Below are 17,959 nucleotides of genomic sequence, written 5' to 3'. Positions count from 1 at the left end.
AAGAGATCTAAGGCCGAGCTTCTCTTCCAATTTGCGTCGTGCTCCTCTTGATTTTCCCTACAAATTGGCCGGACGGGACCTACATGTTTTATGCCGACTCCGAACGGCATCTGCAAAGCAGATGAGTTTTCACTGAGAGCTTTTCATGGCAGAAATACACCCGGAGTGCTTGCCAAACACTGTCGAGGGGCGACCCCGCTTAGAAAAATTTTCTTCTAATTGAAAAATCTTATTTCTAAAATTTTGATGTTGCTTTGCCCGGGAGTTGAACCCAGGGCATACGGTGTGATAGGCGGAGCACGCTACCCATCACACCACGGTGGTGACCTCTAGTTATACGTAAAATAAACGCATAATCGAACAGTGCACGAACAAACCACCTCTTGCAGAACGCATATTTAAAGCACAATCGCTACACATAGCAGAAAACTAATGCTATCGGCAAGAGATACCCTGGCAAAACCTCAATCAGGTTACTGCAATGTATCAAGACATGCCGTTGTTCTCATATCCCATTGAAAGATCACGTTTACTTGGTCCACCGCAGTGAAAGGATAAAAAAAAATCAATAAGATCTATTGGGGAAGAGCCCTACATGTTTTATGCAGACTCCGAACGGCAGCTGGAAGGCAGAAGGGCTACCCCGGTTAGTAAATTTTGTTTCGAATTGAAAAAAAGTTTTTCTTAACTTTTGATATTGATTTTCCCGGGATTTGAATCCGGACGTTCCGTATGGTATGCGGAGCACACCACCACGGCAGCCATATAAGCGTTATTTTATGCGATGCGAAGACAATTATTGATTGGATATGTGAATTTGGCAGAGTGACGTGTTTTAAACAACACGTACAGTATGGTACCGATTTAAATTCCGGAGCTTTACACGGTTAAAAGTTTGAGCTTAAATCTGAAACTTTTTGAGATTACATATCGTCGATGTTTTTGAAAGCCCGCCTATTGACAAATGAAAACCATCCAGTTACCGCCATGCGACAAACTTGAGTTTTTTTAGCCTTGACTATCACTAGATCCATCCGAAAAGGTCATACATTTCATTCTTGGATATCAGTTTTGTAAAATAAATTAAATTTGGACCCCAAAATTGCGTTTGGAGCCGTTTTGTCAAGTAAACTTTAAAGTTTGTCTGTCCCATAAAAAATTTTATTGTGAAAAAATGTGTAAGATCGCGGGTTCAAATCGAGCTCAAGTTATTTTCTCGTTATTATTGTTATAATAAATTATTGAGATCGATTCCAAACCACGATTTTACAAATCAGTAGGCCGATATAACAACAAAAATTTAAAAAAATGTATGTTTATGGGAAAGGTAAATTTTAGATTTAAATAATTTGTGAAAAATTTAAACAACGTGACATTCGGACGGACAAGGCGACATCTGTTTCGATTATACCTTGTAAATCTCTTCAAATCCTTTCCCCCCGGTAGTGGGATTTGAGTCCGCACTCATACGATGGTTGAACTGTTGTTGTTGTTGTTGTAGCGGAAAGGTTACTCCCCGAAGGCTTTGGGGAGTGTTATCGATGTGATGGTGCTTTTCCGGATACAGATCCGGTACGCTACGGTAACAAAACACCATTAAGGTGCTGGCCCGACCATCTGGAGAACGATTTATATGGCCATATTAAACCTTCAGGCCATCCCTCCCTCCCCACCCCAAGTTCCATGAGGAGCTTGGGGTCGCCAGAGCCTCGTCTATTAGTGAAACGGTATTCGCCGCTTGAAGGTGAGGCTGACATGTCTTGTTGCTGTAAAATCATCCCAATTGGCTTCCTTTCTTGTTTTGTTCTTTGCTCAGTACATACTTTGTGTGTGATCATGTGTCAAAGTTAGGCCTTTTGTTGTTAGCTGTTTCAAAAACACTGGTATTTGCTTTATTCTATTTATAGAAATACAAATAATTAACCAATGTTGTATATTTGTATGATGTCACATGGTTTAAAATGTTCCCAAATTAATAAATAAACAAACAAAAAATTTAATTGCTTTAAAATAAATGAGGGCAGTGCCCGCATAATTCCTACAAATAAATTTTAAAGTTTGCATGAGAATAATGCTTTACGCTCTTTCAGTTAAATTAAGTGCCTGAAGGAAAAAACAGGAGCATTTTTAAGTATCTACAAACTTAATGATTTTACATATTTAGAAACAAGTAGAAAGCTGTGTAGGATATATTTGACCGATCTTGATGATTTTTAGATATAGAAAACAATACATACCAGAATTATATCGAAGTGCCATACGAAAACTAACACTCTTAAAATTTCTTACGAAAACTACATAACACTTTCGGCCAATGTCTGACGTAAACTAGCAATTTATTTTTTTTTTAGTGCCTATTTACAGAATTGTAAAAGAAGTAAGTGTAATGAAAATTATTGCAACAAGTGAATCATACCATTTTGGCCTTCCACCACGCCAGTTATCCTGTTTCGCAGCAACTGACTCAAACTCGGAGAACCAAGAGAGATCAAGTCTGAGACAACTTGTCCACCACCACAATGACGGTTCGAACTTCAGCTGCAAAATACAGGTGTTCATGACTTAGTCCTCAAAGGGTAGTTAAATAAATTGAAATTATATATAAAATATAAATAGATAAATAAAAACAAGTAAGAACGGGACTGTCTTCGGCTGTGCCGAAGACTTCATACCTTTCATGAATGGGGCTGAACAATAATCTTATCCCGTTCGTAATCTCCGAATAATCGGATGTATAAGATAAGAAATAAATAGTGAACAGATCTACATACCTTAACGATTTTTAAGATAAATATAAAATAAAAAACAGGTAGGTACTTTGTGTGAGGATGCAAAGTTTCAGGTTTTTTGTGGTGTGCGTGTAAAAACTATGACTACGAATCACGTATTTCAAAAATATATGACGAAAACGTAACTATTTGATGAAATTTGATGAATTTTGAAGATTCTAGCCGTAAAAAAGGGGTCAAAATGACAGTTTATATGAAGTATATAATATATATACGACCGATCTCTATGATTTTTTCAGACAACAATATATGCTATATACGTAAGCATTTTGTGAAATTTGAAGCTTCTAACTGTTAAAACGGGGCAGAAATTGCGTAAAGTTTCTTATCTGAACAATCGGTTGTATGAGATATATACTATGTGTACCACCGATCTCAATAATTTTTTCAGACATCAATATATGCTATACACGTAAGCAGTTGGTGAAATTAGAAGCTTCTAGCTGTTAAAATGGGGCCGAAATCGTAAAAAAAAATATATATACTATATATATATACTATATATACCATCATATATATATTATATATATCACCGATCTCTATGATTTTTTGACACAACAATACATACTATATACGTAAGCAATCGGTGAAATTTGAAGCTTATAACTGTTAAAATGGGGAAGAAATTGCGCAAAGTTTCTTATCTGAACAATCGGTTGTATGGGATATATACTATATATACCACCGGTATCTATGATTTTCTCAGACAACAATATATGCTATACACGTAAGCATTTGGTGAAATTTGAACATATCTAAACGATTTTTAAGATAAATATAAAATAAAAAATAGGTAGGTAATCTGTGTGAGGATGCAATGCTTCACGTTTTTTGTGGTCTGCATGTAAAAACTATGGCTACGAATCACGTATTTCAAAAATATATGACGTAAACGTAACTATTTGATGAAACTTGATGAATCTTGAAGCTTCTAGCCGTAAAAAAGGGGTCAATATGACAGTTTATATGAAGTATATAATATATATACCACCGATCTCTATGATTTTTTCAGACAACAATATATGCTATATACGAAAGCATTTTGTGAAATTTGAAGCTTCTAACTGTTAAAACGGGGCAGAAATTGCGCAAAGTTTCTTATCTGAACAATCGGTTGTATGAGATATATACTATGTATACCACCGATCTCAATGATTTTTTCAGACATCAATATATGCTATACACGTAAGCAGTTGGTGAAATTTGAAGCTTCTAGCTGTTAAAATGGGGTAGAAATTGCGAAAAGTTTCTTATCTGAACAATCGGTTGTATGAGATATATACTATATATACAACCGATCTCTATGATTTATTCAGACAACAATATATGCTATATACGTAAGCAATCAGTGAAATTTGAAGCTTATAGCTGTTAAAATGGGGTAGAAATTGCGAAAAGTTTCTTATCTGAACAATCGGTTGTATGAGATATATACTATATATACAACCGATCTCTATGATTCTTTCAGACAACAATATATGCTATATACGTAAGCAATCGGTGAAATTTGAAGCTTATAGCTGTTAAAATGGGGTAGAAATTGCGAAAAGTTTCTTATCTGAACAATCGGTTGTATGAGATATATACTATATATACAACGATCTCTATGATTTTTTCAGACAACAATATATGCTATATAAGTAAATATTCGGTGAAATTTGAAGCTTCTAGCTGTTAAAATGGGGCTAAAATTTGCGAAAATATATATATATATACTATATATACCACCATATATATACTATATATATCACCGATCTTTATGATTTTTTCAGACAACAATATATGCTATATACGTAAGCATTCGCTGAAATTTGAAGCCTCTAGCTCTTAAAATAGGGCAGTAATTACGAAAAGTTCCTTATCTGAACAATCGGTTGTGGGGGATATATACTATATATACGACCGATCTCATCAATTTTTTCAGGCAACAATATGCGCAATATACGAAAGTATATGGTGAAGTTTGAAGCTTCAATCTGTTAAATTGGGTAAGATATTACAAAAATCCTCTTTTTCTGAAAAATCGGTTGTATGGAGGATATATGCTATAGTGGTCCGATCCGGTCGGTTCCGACAAATGTCTAATCGGACACCCAAATACACCCGCTCACCAAATTTTATCAAGATATCTCAAAAATTGAGGGACTAGTTTGCATACAAACAGACAGACGGACAGACGGACAGACGGACAGACGGATATGGCTAAATCAACTCAGCTCTTCAACCTGATTATTTCGGTATACTTAATGGTGGGTCTATCTATTTTCCTTTAAGGACTTACAATTTTCGGTTTCGTGACGAAATTAATATACCATTTCATTTTCATGAAAGGTATAAAAATAGGTAGGTAATATGTGTGAGGATGCAAAGCTTCACGTTTTTTGTGGTCTGCATGTAAAAACTATGACTAAGAATCACGTATTTCAAAAATATATTACGTAAACGTAACTATTTGATGAAATTTGATGAATTTTGAAGCTTCTAGCCGTAAAAAAGGGGCAAAAATGACAGTTTATATGAAGTATATAATATATATACCACCGATCTCTATGATTTTTTCTGACAACAATATATGCTATATATGTAAGCATATGGTGAAATTTGAAGCGTCTAGCTGTTAAAAAGGGGCAGAAATTGCGCAAAGTTTCTTAACTGAATAATCGGTTGTATGAGATATATACTATATATACCATCGATCTCAATGATTTTTTCAGACAACAATATAATCTATACACGTAAGCATTTGGTGAAAGTTGAAGCTTCTAGCTGTTAAAACGGGGAAGAAATTGGGCAAAGTTTCTTATCTGAACAATCGGTTGTATGGGATATATACTATATATACCACCGGTATCTATGATTTTCTCAGACAACAATATATGCTATATACGTAAGCATTTGGTGAAATTTGAAGCTTCTAGCTGTTAAAATGGGGTAGAAATTGCGAAAAGTTTCTTATCTGAACAATCGGTTGTATGAGATATATACAATATATACAACCGATCTCTATGATTTTTTCAGACAACAATATATGCTATATACGTAATCAATCGGTGAAATTTGAAGCTTAGAGCTGTTAAAATGGGGTAGAAATTGCGAAAAGTTTCTTATCTGAACAATCGGTTGTATGAGATATATACTATATATACAACCGATCTCTATGATTTTTTCAGACAACAATATATGCTATATGCGTAATCAATCGGTGAAATTTGAAGCTTCTAGCTGTTAAAATGGGGTAGAAATTGCGAAAAGTTTCTTATCTGAACAATCGGTTGTATGAGATATATACTATATATACAACCGATCTCTATGATTTTTTCAGACAACAATATATGCTATATACGTAATCAATCGGTGAAATTTGAAGCTTATAGCTGTTAAAATGGGGCAGAAATTGCGCAAAGTTTCTTAACTGAATAATCGGTTGTATGAGATATATAATATATATGCCATCGATCTCAATGATTTTTTCAGACAACAATATAATCTATACACGTAAGCATTTGGTGAAAGTTGAAGCTTCTAGCTGTTAAAACGGGGAAGAAATTGGGCAAAGTTTCTTATCTGAACAATCGGTTGTATGGGATATATACTATATATACCACCGGTATCTATGATTTTCTCAGACAACAATATATGCTATACACGTAAGCATTTAGTGAAATTTGAACATATCTAAATGATTTTTAAGATAAATATAAAATAAAAAATAGGTAGGTAATCTGTGTGAGGATGCAAAGCTTCACGTTTTTTGTGGTCTGCATGTAAAAACTATGACTACGAATCACGTATTTCAAAACTATATATGACGTAAACGTAACTATTTGATGAAATTTGATGAATTTTGAAGCTTCTAGCCGTAAAAAAGGGGCAAAAATGACAGTTTGTATGAAGTGTATAATATATATACCACCGATCTCTATAATTTTTTCAGACAACAATATATGCTATATCCGTAAACATTTTGTGAAATTTGAAGCTTCTAGCTGTTAAAACGGGGCAGAAATTGCGCAAAGTTTCTTATCTGAACAATCGGTTGTATGAGATATATACTATATATACCACCGATCTCTATGATTTTTTCAGACAACAATATATGCTATATACGTAAGCATTTGGTGAAATTTGAAGCTTCTAGCTGTTAAAATGGGGTAGAAATTGCGAAAAGTTTCTTATCTGAACAATCGGTTGTATGAGATATATACTATATATACAACCGATCTCTATGATTTTTTCAGACAACAATATATGCTATATACGTAAGCAATCGGTGAAATTTGAAGCTTATAGCTGTTAAAATGGGGTAGAAATTGCGAAAAGTTTCTTATCTGAACAATCGGTTGTATGAGATATATACTATATATACAACCGATCTCTATGATTTTTTCAGACAACAATATATGCTATATACGTAAGTATTCGGTGAAATTTGAAGCTTCTAGCTGTTAAAATGGGGCTAAAATTTGCCAAAAATATATATATATACACTATATATATATACTATATATACCACCATATATATACTATATATACCACCGATCTTTATGATTTTTTCAGACAACAATATATGCTATATACCTAAGCATTCGTTGAAATTTGAAGCCTCTAGCTCTTAAAATGGGGCAGTAATCACGAAAAGTTCCTTATCTGAACAATCGGTTGTGGGGGATATATACTATATATACGACCGATCTCATAAATTTTTTCAGGCAACAATATGTGCAATATACGAAAGTATATGGTGAAGTTTGAAGCTTCAATCTGTTAAATTGGGTAAGATATTACAAAAATCCTCTTTTTCTGAAAAATCGGTTGTATGGAGGATATATGCTATAGTGGTCCGATCCGGTCGGTTCCGACAAATGTCTAATCGGACACCAAAATACACCCGCTCACCAAATTTTATCAAGATATCTCAAAAATTGAGGGACTAGTTTGCATACAAACAGACAGACGGACAGACGGACATGGCTAAATCAACTCAGCTCTTCAACCTGATTATTTCGGTATACTTAATGGTGGGTCTATCTATTTTCCTTTAAGGACTTACAATTTTCGGTTTCGTAACGAAATTAATATACCATTTCATGTTCATGAAAGGTATAAATAGTAAGAAAGAACTAAAAGACCACCCTTTTATAGCTATCCAAACCAAAAGTAAGAAAATGTTCAATCACACATAGTTTTTGTTACAATAGGCGAAGGTCGAGTAATTTACCACAAATAATTAACTCAAAATAACTTTACCATTATGAAATCTGAGTTTTTAACGTAATAAATAAGTTTGGAATAAAAACCGTGTGGTTCTAGATATTGTGGAGGATAATAGTAGTTTGATACAGCACTATGCTGCTAGTAAATAAATGCAAAACAACAGCAAAGTAAGCGACCACACATACATACATGTAAACAGCGAATCTAAGAGCGAAGAAGAAAGAGAAACAATCACACATCATGTCATCATCACCAAAGAGCAGAAGTTATTACTCACACATTTACAAGCATATAACTAGAAGACAAACGTGAATATCGGATGCAGGATGTTCGTGAAAAGTCTAGATCCTTGGAAAAATATGCCAAAGAGGCAACAGAGGTTTAAAAAAAACAGCCCAATCTTAGGAATAATCAATCAGTTTGATTTTAACACGTTATTAGTGAAGTACGTGAGTATTGTAATTGTGAAGGACTACTACCAAAAGTAGTGTAAATAGAGAACATTTTGCTATACTGAATATTTGAGTTATTTATTCGACAGTTCAGAGATTCGAACGTTAACAAAAGCTGTTACAATAATTCTATTTACAACTATCTATAAGAAGAGAGTTATGAAAATAGGGTAAAACGAGCAACACCCTTTTTATTTCTAGTTGATTTATTCTGTTAATAACTTAAGTTTTGTTATAAGTAAATTTGTTTTAAGTTAGTTATTTTTGATAAATTATTCGACCTGCTGTTTACTATTTTCTTAATTTCAGTTTGGTTGGCAATAAAAGGGTGTTTTTATTCGTTTTTTCTAACTATTATTTATTTAAAGTGTTGTTGTTCTTGTTTTTGTGCTGGTCTGAATTCATTAGACATATGGTTGTGGCGTTTTCCCCGAAGTATGCAGAAACAGAAATTTCCGGAATGGCACCTACACTAAATTTCATAAAGTCGCAAAGTCAGTTGACCTTGTGGCCACTTTAATTTGCCCATTGACCCTATGAGCAATTCATAAGCCTATAAGCTAAATTAGCATTATGTTCGTTGGGGTAACAACCACCATCAAACTATTGCATCGGTATTAGATAGGTGGGCAAAGTTTGAATTTAGGTCACTACATCATTCAAATATTTTGTTGTTATCGGTTCTTGATACGTGCAAAAAGTTGACCTTAATTTACCTCACCATCAAATTGTAGGAATTTAAATATGTATCCTAACTTCTATTCATTGTATTTTCCAAAAGGTTCTATTGGTAATTTTGCAATTACGCCGTTAAGAATTGAAAAGAATATAACTGAAATAATGATTAGAAATTTAACATAACAATATACCACAGCCATCACCTTCGCCAAAGTCTTAGATCAGTACAGCTCCTACACCTGTTACCACACAATAAATATTTATTATTTATAGCTTAATTTTTTTTTCTGCTAAAAGCATGCCTTCTTAAATGATAAAAAATTTCTTCTTTGATACTGCTGCGGACTTTTTTTTTTACTTTCTTGATAACCCACCGCAATTTGCGTAAGAAAAATTTGTATTGATAAGAATAAAAGAGGGAAACAATAAGGATACAGGAAATTTTTTAGCCACCCTCGAAAAAAAAGCCTTGAAATTTATGAGGAGTGAGCTGTAAGGATATTAAGATTAACATGCATACACCTATACACATATCACACTTTTTTTTGCTCTATACAACGATATGATAAATGCGACACAAATATTTATATTGGGCAATAAATAACGGCAAAATAATAGTGTGAAATGAACCGTTAAAATACTTGAAACGAAAGCTCAATCAATATGCGTAAAGATTTGTAGCGGCGATGATTACAAAAACGAAGCAGCTGCCGCCAAAACTCATAGATACTACAACAATAGCTAAACATTCATCAATTCCAGTAACACCAACAACATAAATTCGAGCTTAGGGCGCTATAATTCATGTTTATTTAGATTTTTTATTCTGTACTTTTTTTGCGAACTTAACACTAGTATTGTTGGGACTTCAATTGAGATTTACATATTGTACTCAAGGGAAATTATTGTTAACAAACATTAAATGCAAAAACTTAAAAGCAGCTTAGCTAGAAAATATTTACAAAAAAATCCAAAATGCTATCAGTAAAAGTCGAACAATTGCAGATTATTGAACATTGTATTTGTTTAAGAGATTTATTTGATACAGATACCGAAATAAGGACGTATGTATGTATATCAAATATAATTTTTTTCAATGCAATTGGCTGACGTATTGACATTTCTTTTTAAATAAGCAAGGGTGTTTTTTTTTTGAAGTACCAAAAGTGCAAATACTTAAAAGGTCTATTCTTTTGGGCCCAAAGAGATTCTAGTCCAAAAAATTCATAATATCACTTTGGAACTTCCCCATTTTGGGAACGCTTGGTCACCCGTGGCATTGTATTTTTTTTGAAAAACGATACTGAAGATATTCTCTTGGCTGGCGGTAAACGGGTTAAGAGGAAAGACGACAAAAATCCACAAACCCAGATGGTGCGACTTGGTCACATCAAATCGTTCCCTTCGAGGTCGGTCTAGTACCTTTATGGTGTACTTTTCCGGAATAAAGGGCCTTAAAAAAGATCAAATATGATTTTATGCTCAAAAGACTGGGTCGATTTATTAACCGCGCCATCGATTTTCCGAAACCCTGGAATGTGTTTGTATGACATGTGTATCAAATGAAAGGTGTTAATTTCAGAATTATTATAGGCTTGTATGGTCAGATATTTGAACAGTGCAAGATTAAACTTCACTTATAAACCCAACGTTTCGCCAAGCTCCTTGGTATCCTCAGGGGCTGGACATCTTTATTTAAAAACAATAACAATAACAAAGACAAATTTGTAAAAACAAGTTGGAACATAAACATTGTTAAATCATGACACAAACATTAAATGCGGAAAAAAAGAAACTCACATGAAATAATAATTAAAATAAAATATCACAAAACTCATAGGAGTATATAATACCATGCATGTTTGGTATATTTGTCAAAACTAATTTCAAATCATAAGCATAATAGATATGCTGCCGCAATTTGATCAGTATCTTCTCGTCTATTTACTGTTTTCTCTCTATTTTTATACTCAGTTGAGCAGAGCTCACAGAGTATATTAAGTTTGATTGGATAACGGTTGGTTGTACATATATAAAGGAATCGAGATAGATATAGACTTCCATATATCAAAATAATCAGGATCGAAAAAAAATTTGATTGAGCCATGTCCGTCCGTCCGTCCGTCCGTTAACACGATAACTTGAGTAAATTTTGAGGTATCTTGATGAAATTTGGTATGTAGGTTCCTGAGCACTCATCTCAGATCGCTATTTAAAATGAACGATATCGGACTATAACCACGCCCACTTTTTCGATATCGAAAATTTCGAAAAACTGAAAAAGTGCGATAATTCATTACAAAAGACCGATAAAGCGACGAAACTTGGTAGATGAGTTGAACTTATGACGCAAAATAGAAAATTAGTAAAATTTTGGAAAATGAACGTGGCACCGCCCACTCTTAAAAGAAGGTAATTTAAAACTTTTGCAAGCTGTAATTTGGCAGTCGTTGAAGATATCATGATGAAATTTGGCAAGAACGTTACTCTTATTACTATATGTACGCTTAATAAAAATTAGCAAAATCGGAGAAGGACCACGCCCACTTTTAAAAAAAAATTTTTTTTTAAGTAAAATTTTAACAAAAAATTTAATATCTTTACAGTATATAAGTAAATTATGTCAAGATTCAACTCCAGTAATGATATGGTGCAACAAAATACAAAAATAAAAGAAAATTTAAAAATGGGCGTGGCTCCGCCCTTTTTCATTTAATTTGTCTAGGATACTTTTAACGCCATAAGTCGAACAAAAATTAACCAATCCTTTTGAAATTTGGTAGGGGCATAGATTTTATGGCGTTAACTGTTTTCTGTGAAAATGGGCGAAATCGGTTGATGTCACGCCCAGTTTTGATACACAGTCGTCCGTCAGTCCTTCCGCATGGCCGTTAACACGATAACTAGAGCAAAAATCGATATATCTTTACTAAACTCAGTTCACGTACTTATCTGAACTCACTTTATCTTGGTATGAAAAATGAACGAAATCCGACTATGACCACGCCCACTTTTTCGATATCGAAAATTACGAAAAATGAAAGAAATGCCATAATTCTATACCAAATACGAAAAAAGGGATGAAATATGGTAAGGTAATTGGATTGTTTTATTGACGCGAAATATACCTGTAGAAAAAACTTTATAAAATGGTTGTGACACCTACCATATTAAGTAGAAGAAAATGAAAAAGTTCTGCAGGGCGAAATAAAAAACCCTTAAAATCTTGGCAGGTATTACATATATAAATAAATTAGCGGTATCCAACAGATGATGTTCTGGGTCACCCTGGTCCCCATTTTGGTCGATATCTGGAAAACGCCTTCACATATACAACTACCACCACTCCCTTTTAAAACTCTCATTAATACCTTTAATTTGATACCCATATCGTACAAACTCATTCTAGAGTCACCCCTGGTCCATTTCTATGGCGATATTTCGAAAAGGCGAACACCTATAGAACGAAGGCCCACTCCCTTTTAAAAATACTCATTAACACCTTTCATTTGATACCCATATCGTACAAACGCATTCTAGAGTCACACCTGGTCCATCTTTATGGCGATATCTCGAAAAGGCGTCCACCTATAGAACGAAGGCCCACTCCCTTTTAAAAATACTCATTAACACCTTTCATTTGATACCCATATCGTACAAAGAAAGTCTAGAGTCACCCCTGGTCCAGAAAGGCCCACTCCCTCTTAAAATACTCATTAACTCCTTTCGTTTGATACCCATATTGCACAAACAAAGTCTAGAGTCACCCCTGGTCCACCTTTATGACGATATCTCGAAAAGGGGTCCACCTATAGAACTAAGCCCCACGCCCTTTTAAAATAATCATTAACACCTTTCATTTCATACCCATATCATACAAACAAATTCTAAAGTCACCCTTGGTCCACCTTTATGGCGATATCTCGAAAAGGCGAACACCTATAGAACGGAGGCCCACTCCCTTTTAAAAATACTCATTAACACCTTTCATTTGATACCCATATCGTACAAACGCATTCTAGAGTCACACCTGGTCCATCTTTATGGCGATATCTCGAAAAGGCGTCCACCTATAGAACGAAGGCCCACTCCCTTTTAAAAATACTCATTAACACCTTTCATTTGATACCCATATCGTACAAACAAAGTCTAGAGTCACCCCTGGTCCAGAAAGTCCCACTCCCTCTTAAAATACTCATTAACTCCTTTCGTTTGATACCCATATTGCAAAAACAAAGTCTAGATTCACCCCTGGTCCACCTTTATTGCGATACCTCGAAAATGCGTCCACCTATAGACCTAAGGCCCACTCCCTCTTAAAATACTCATTAACTCCTTTCGTTTGATACCCATATTGCACAAACGAATTCTAGAGTCACCCCTGGCCCACCTTTATGGAGATATCTCGAAACGGCGTCCACCTATAGAACTAAGGCCCACTCCCTTTTAAAATACTCATTAACACCTTTCGTTTCATGCCCATATTGTGCAAGCAAATTCTAGGGTCACCCCTGGTCCACCTTTATGGCGATATCTCGAAACGGCGTCCACCTATGGAACTAAGGATTACTCCCTTTTAAAATGCTCATTAACACCTTTCATTTGATACCCATATCGTACAAACACATTCTAGAGTCACCCCTGGTCCATCTTTACGGCGATATCTCGAAAAGGCGTCCATCTATATAACTTAGGTCCACGCCCTTTTAAAATACTGATTAATACCTTTCATTTGATACCCATATCGTACAAACGCATTCTAGAGTCAACCCTGATCCACCTTTATGGCTATATCCCTAAATGGCGTCCACCTATAGAACTATGGCCCACTCCCTCATAAAATACTCTTTAATGCCTTTCATTTGATACACATGTCATACAAACACATTCCAGGGTTTCCCTCGGTTCATTTTCCTACATGGTTATTTTCCCTTATGTTGTCACCATAGCTCTCAACTGAGTATGTAATGTTCGGTTACACCCGAACTTAACCTTCCTTACTTGTTTAGTATGTGAAGACTCTCTAGTGTGTACCGCTTTTTCTCTTTCCTCTCTGTGTCTATTATTTTTGTATTTTGTAAATCAGCGGTGTGTCCATGTGTTAGAATATGTTGAGCAAGTGCCGTGCCGCTTTTCTTTTTGTTTATGTCCGCTTCGTGCTCTGCTAGTCGAACTCCCAATTTTCATTTCGTCGTCCCTATGTATATTTTGTCGCATTGTGTATTTTCTCCACCTTTGCATTGTACTTGGTAGATTACATTGTTTTGTTGGTGTGGTTCTACTGGGCTTTTTGTATTGGTAAATATAGTGGAGAGAGTGCAGTTGGATTTGTATGCTAGAGAAATATTTCGTTTTTGTTCTCTTATGTTTGCGTGAACTTTTTCTTGAACTTTGGTATGTAGGTGATGCTGTGGTATTGTTTTGTTTCGGTAGGTGTTTGTGTGGTTGTTGTATGATGTTGCTTTTTGTTAGTCTCTTTTAATTTCTGTTCTATTAGGGTCTTCACTAATTGGCTCGGGTAGTTGTTGTCAGTAAGCAATTTGTAAATTTTTTCCTTGTTGGAATTTAAAAACTGATTGTGACTCAATGTGAATATTTTGTTTATTATGTTTTTTGCAGCGTTTATTTTGTATTTTTTAGGTTGGGCAGAAAGGAAGTTTATGATTCTTCCTGATGTTACTGATTTAGAGTACCAGTTGAGTAAAATCCTATTGTAAGTTCTGTGAATGAGCACATCTAAGAAGGGGATTTTTGAGTTTACCTCTTTTTCTGTTGTAAATTGTAGCCGATTGTGGTACTGATTTAGAGTTCTCAGTATGATGTCTAAGTAATCTCGTTTTACAATAGCAAATATATCATCCACGTACTTAACTATGAACTTGATATTTATTTTATGTAGTTTTTTCAATTCCAAAATAGTGTTGTCTAGTAAGTCATCCATGATGATATCTGCTATTGTCGGTGAAAGAGGGTTACCCATGGGCATACCAAAGCTTTGGGTGTAAATTTTCCCATCATACATAAAATAATTATTATCTTTCAGGCAAAAATTCAGTAATTTTAAAAATTTGTTTTTTGGTATGTTACATTGTAGTTGTTGGAATTTGTCCATTATTATCTTTATTGCTAAGTATATGGGGATGTTGGTGAATAGGGAGACTACATCGAAGGATACTAATATGTCGTCGCTACATATTTCAATGTTTTCCAATTTATCTTTGAGTCTAAACGAGTTTTTTACATTGTATTCTTCTGAGATTAAATTGTTTAGTATTTTACCAACGAACTTTGAAAGACCATAACATGGAACGTTCATTGATGAAGCTATGGGACGTAAGGGTAAATTCGGTTTATGAATTTTTGGTAAACCGTATAATCGTGGTGCATTTGCTGCCGTACATGTGAGGTGATGTTTGTCTTTAAGACTAATCAGTTTATCTTTGTAAAGTTCGTTGATAAGGTTGTTGTTTTGTTTCTGTAGCGTGTCTGTTGGGTCGAAAGGTGTTAATGATTATTTAAAACGTAGTGGGCCTTAGTTCTATAGGTGTACACCTTTTCGAGATATCGCAATAAGGGTGGACCAGGGGTGACTCTAGAATGTGTTTGTACGATATGGTTATCAAATTAAAAGTATTAGTGAGGGTTTTAAAATTTAAAAGGGAGTAGCCCTTAGTTGTATATGTGAAGGCGTTTTCGAGATATCGACCAAAATGTGGACCAGGGTGACCAAGAACATCTTTTGTCGGGTACCGCTAATTTATTTATATATGTCATACCACGAACAGTATTCCTGCCAAGATTCCAAGGGCTTTTGATTTCGCCCTGCAGAACTTTTTCATTTTCTTCTACTTAATATGGTAGGTGCCACACCCATTTTACAAAGTTTTTTCTAAAGTTATATTTTGCGTCAATAAACCAATCCAATTGCCATGTTTCATCTCTTTTTTCATATGTGGTACAGAATTATGGCATTTTTTTCATTTTTCGTAATTTTCGATATCGGAAAAGTGGGCGTGGTCATAGTCGGATTTCGGTCATATTTTCTACAAAGATAAAGTGACTTCAGATAAGTACGTGAACTAAGTTTAATTAAGATATATCGTTTCTTGCGCAAGTTATCGTGTTAACGGCCGAGCGGAAGGACAGATCGTCGACTATGTTTTAAAACTGGGCGTAGCTTCAACCGATTTCGCCCATTTTCACAGAAAACAGTTATCGTCATAGAATCTATGGCCATACCAAATTTCACAAGGATTGGTAAATTTTTGTTCGACTTATGGCATTAAAAGTATTCTAGACGAATTAAATGAAAAAGGGCGGAGCCACGCCCATTTTGAAATTTTCTTTTATCTTTGTATTTTGTTGCACCATATCATTACTGGAGTCGAATGTTGAAAAATGTTTTATTTCATTATTAAAAAAGTTTCATTTTATTTGAAAAGAGTTTCGTTTGTCTTCCAAAAAGTTTCATTTGAAATCAAAATGCCATAAAACATGGTCCACCATATTTCCTCGACTTTGTACTTTGAATGAAGTTAAGTTTTTTTAAATTAGTCTTAATAAATATAATTTTATCTGTATTTAATAAAAGGCTAATTTCAATATCTTTCCTTTCAATCATAGTTTGCAACTGCAACAATCACGCACGACAATGCCGCTTCAATATGGAACTCTTCAAGCTTTCAGGGCGTGTGTCTGGTGGAGTTTGTCAAAATTGTCGCCATTATACCACTGGGCGTCATTGTCACTACTGCAAGGAAGGTTACTATCGTGATCCCTCAAAGCCATTGAATCATCGGCGTGTATGTAAACGTGAGTAAAGATATGATAATTTTAAAATTACGAAAAATAAATTGAAAGTAATGGATTTTTATAGGCGGCCGCCGTGGTGTAATGGTAGCCTGCTCTGTCCACCACACCGACAATCCTGGGTCCACGCCCCTGGCGATGCAATATCAAAGTTTTATAAACAAGTTTTTTTCAATTAGAAGACAATTTGTAAGCGGCAAGCACTCCGAGTGTATTTCTGCCATGAAAAGCTTCTCAGTGAAAACTCATCCGCTTTAGATGCTGTTTGGAATCGGCATAAAACATAAAAGGAGTACGTCTCATCCAACCAATTAGTAGGAAAAATTAAAAAGGCCTAAATCTTTTCGGAGGTTATTGCGCCCTACATTTATTTTATTTTTTAAAGGTTTTTATAATAAATCGATGTAGTTTGTCCTGTGAAAGTAAAAAGACAGAATGCCTCGGGGTATACGTTCATCTATAGAGAAGTGATAACTGATCAAAATCTGAAAACATACTAAGAGGATCGCAGTAGAAATCTTGCGCACAATATTGCTCTAATTATAAACTTCATTGGAGTAATGTATTATATCAATAATCAACTATTATGTCATCCACAAAATATCAATTTATTTATCCCCAGAAGTTCAAAATCGCTGTTTTAACTACCATTCCAATTTATTAACAAAAAAAAGTTTTAACTTGGCATCATCATTTATGAATCAACGGTAATTTCATCAATAGCAATTAGACGCTAATTAAATTGGGTCAATAAATTTCATATATGTATTTAGGCGTTTGTTGCTGCCGCCATCTCCAAGCTGTCACTGCATGCAACGGACGGCACTTGGTCACTTTCGGTTTCACACTTTTTACATAAATTGACATTTTTTCTGAAAGGCGCATACGGTCTGGTCTGGCTAATTGGTTTGCGCTGCTTGTTTCTTCATATTTATAAGCAATTTATGAGGTTAAATGCATAAATATGCATAAAAAAGTTAATGAGCGCTCAAAATTGTCGTTTACATACCATAAATA

General features: G+C 34.6%; 1 protein-coding gene across 3 annotated transcripts in view; it reads left to right on the top strand.

The window, feature by feature from the left end:
* NetA (Netrin-A) overlaps positions 1–17,959 on the top strand; it is a 425,004-nt gene that overhangs the window by 271,704 nt on the left and 135,341 nt on the right. For all 3 annotated transcript variants that reach the window (XM_067779055.1, XM_067779054.1, XM_067779056.1), the window contains exon 2: positions 16,757–16,945. In XM_067779055.1, coding sequence (XP_067635156.1) covers positions 16,757–16,945 — 189 coding nt within the window. The remainder of the gene's footprint in view (positions 1–16,756; positions 16,946–17,959) is intronic.

This window comes from Eurosta solidaginis, chromosome 4 (genome assembly GCF_040869045.1).
Source record: "Eurosta solidaginis isolate ZX-2024a chromosome 4, ASM4086904v1, whole genome shotgun sequence".
Lineage (NCBI taxonomy): Eukaryota > Metazoa > Arthropoda > Insecta > Diptera > Tephritidae > Eurosta > Eurosta solidaginis.
This window is presented reverse-complemented; position numbering and strand designations above follow the sequence as displayed.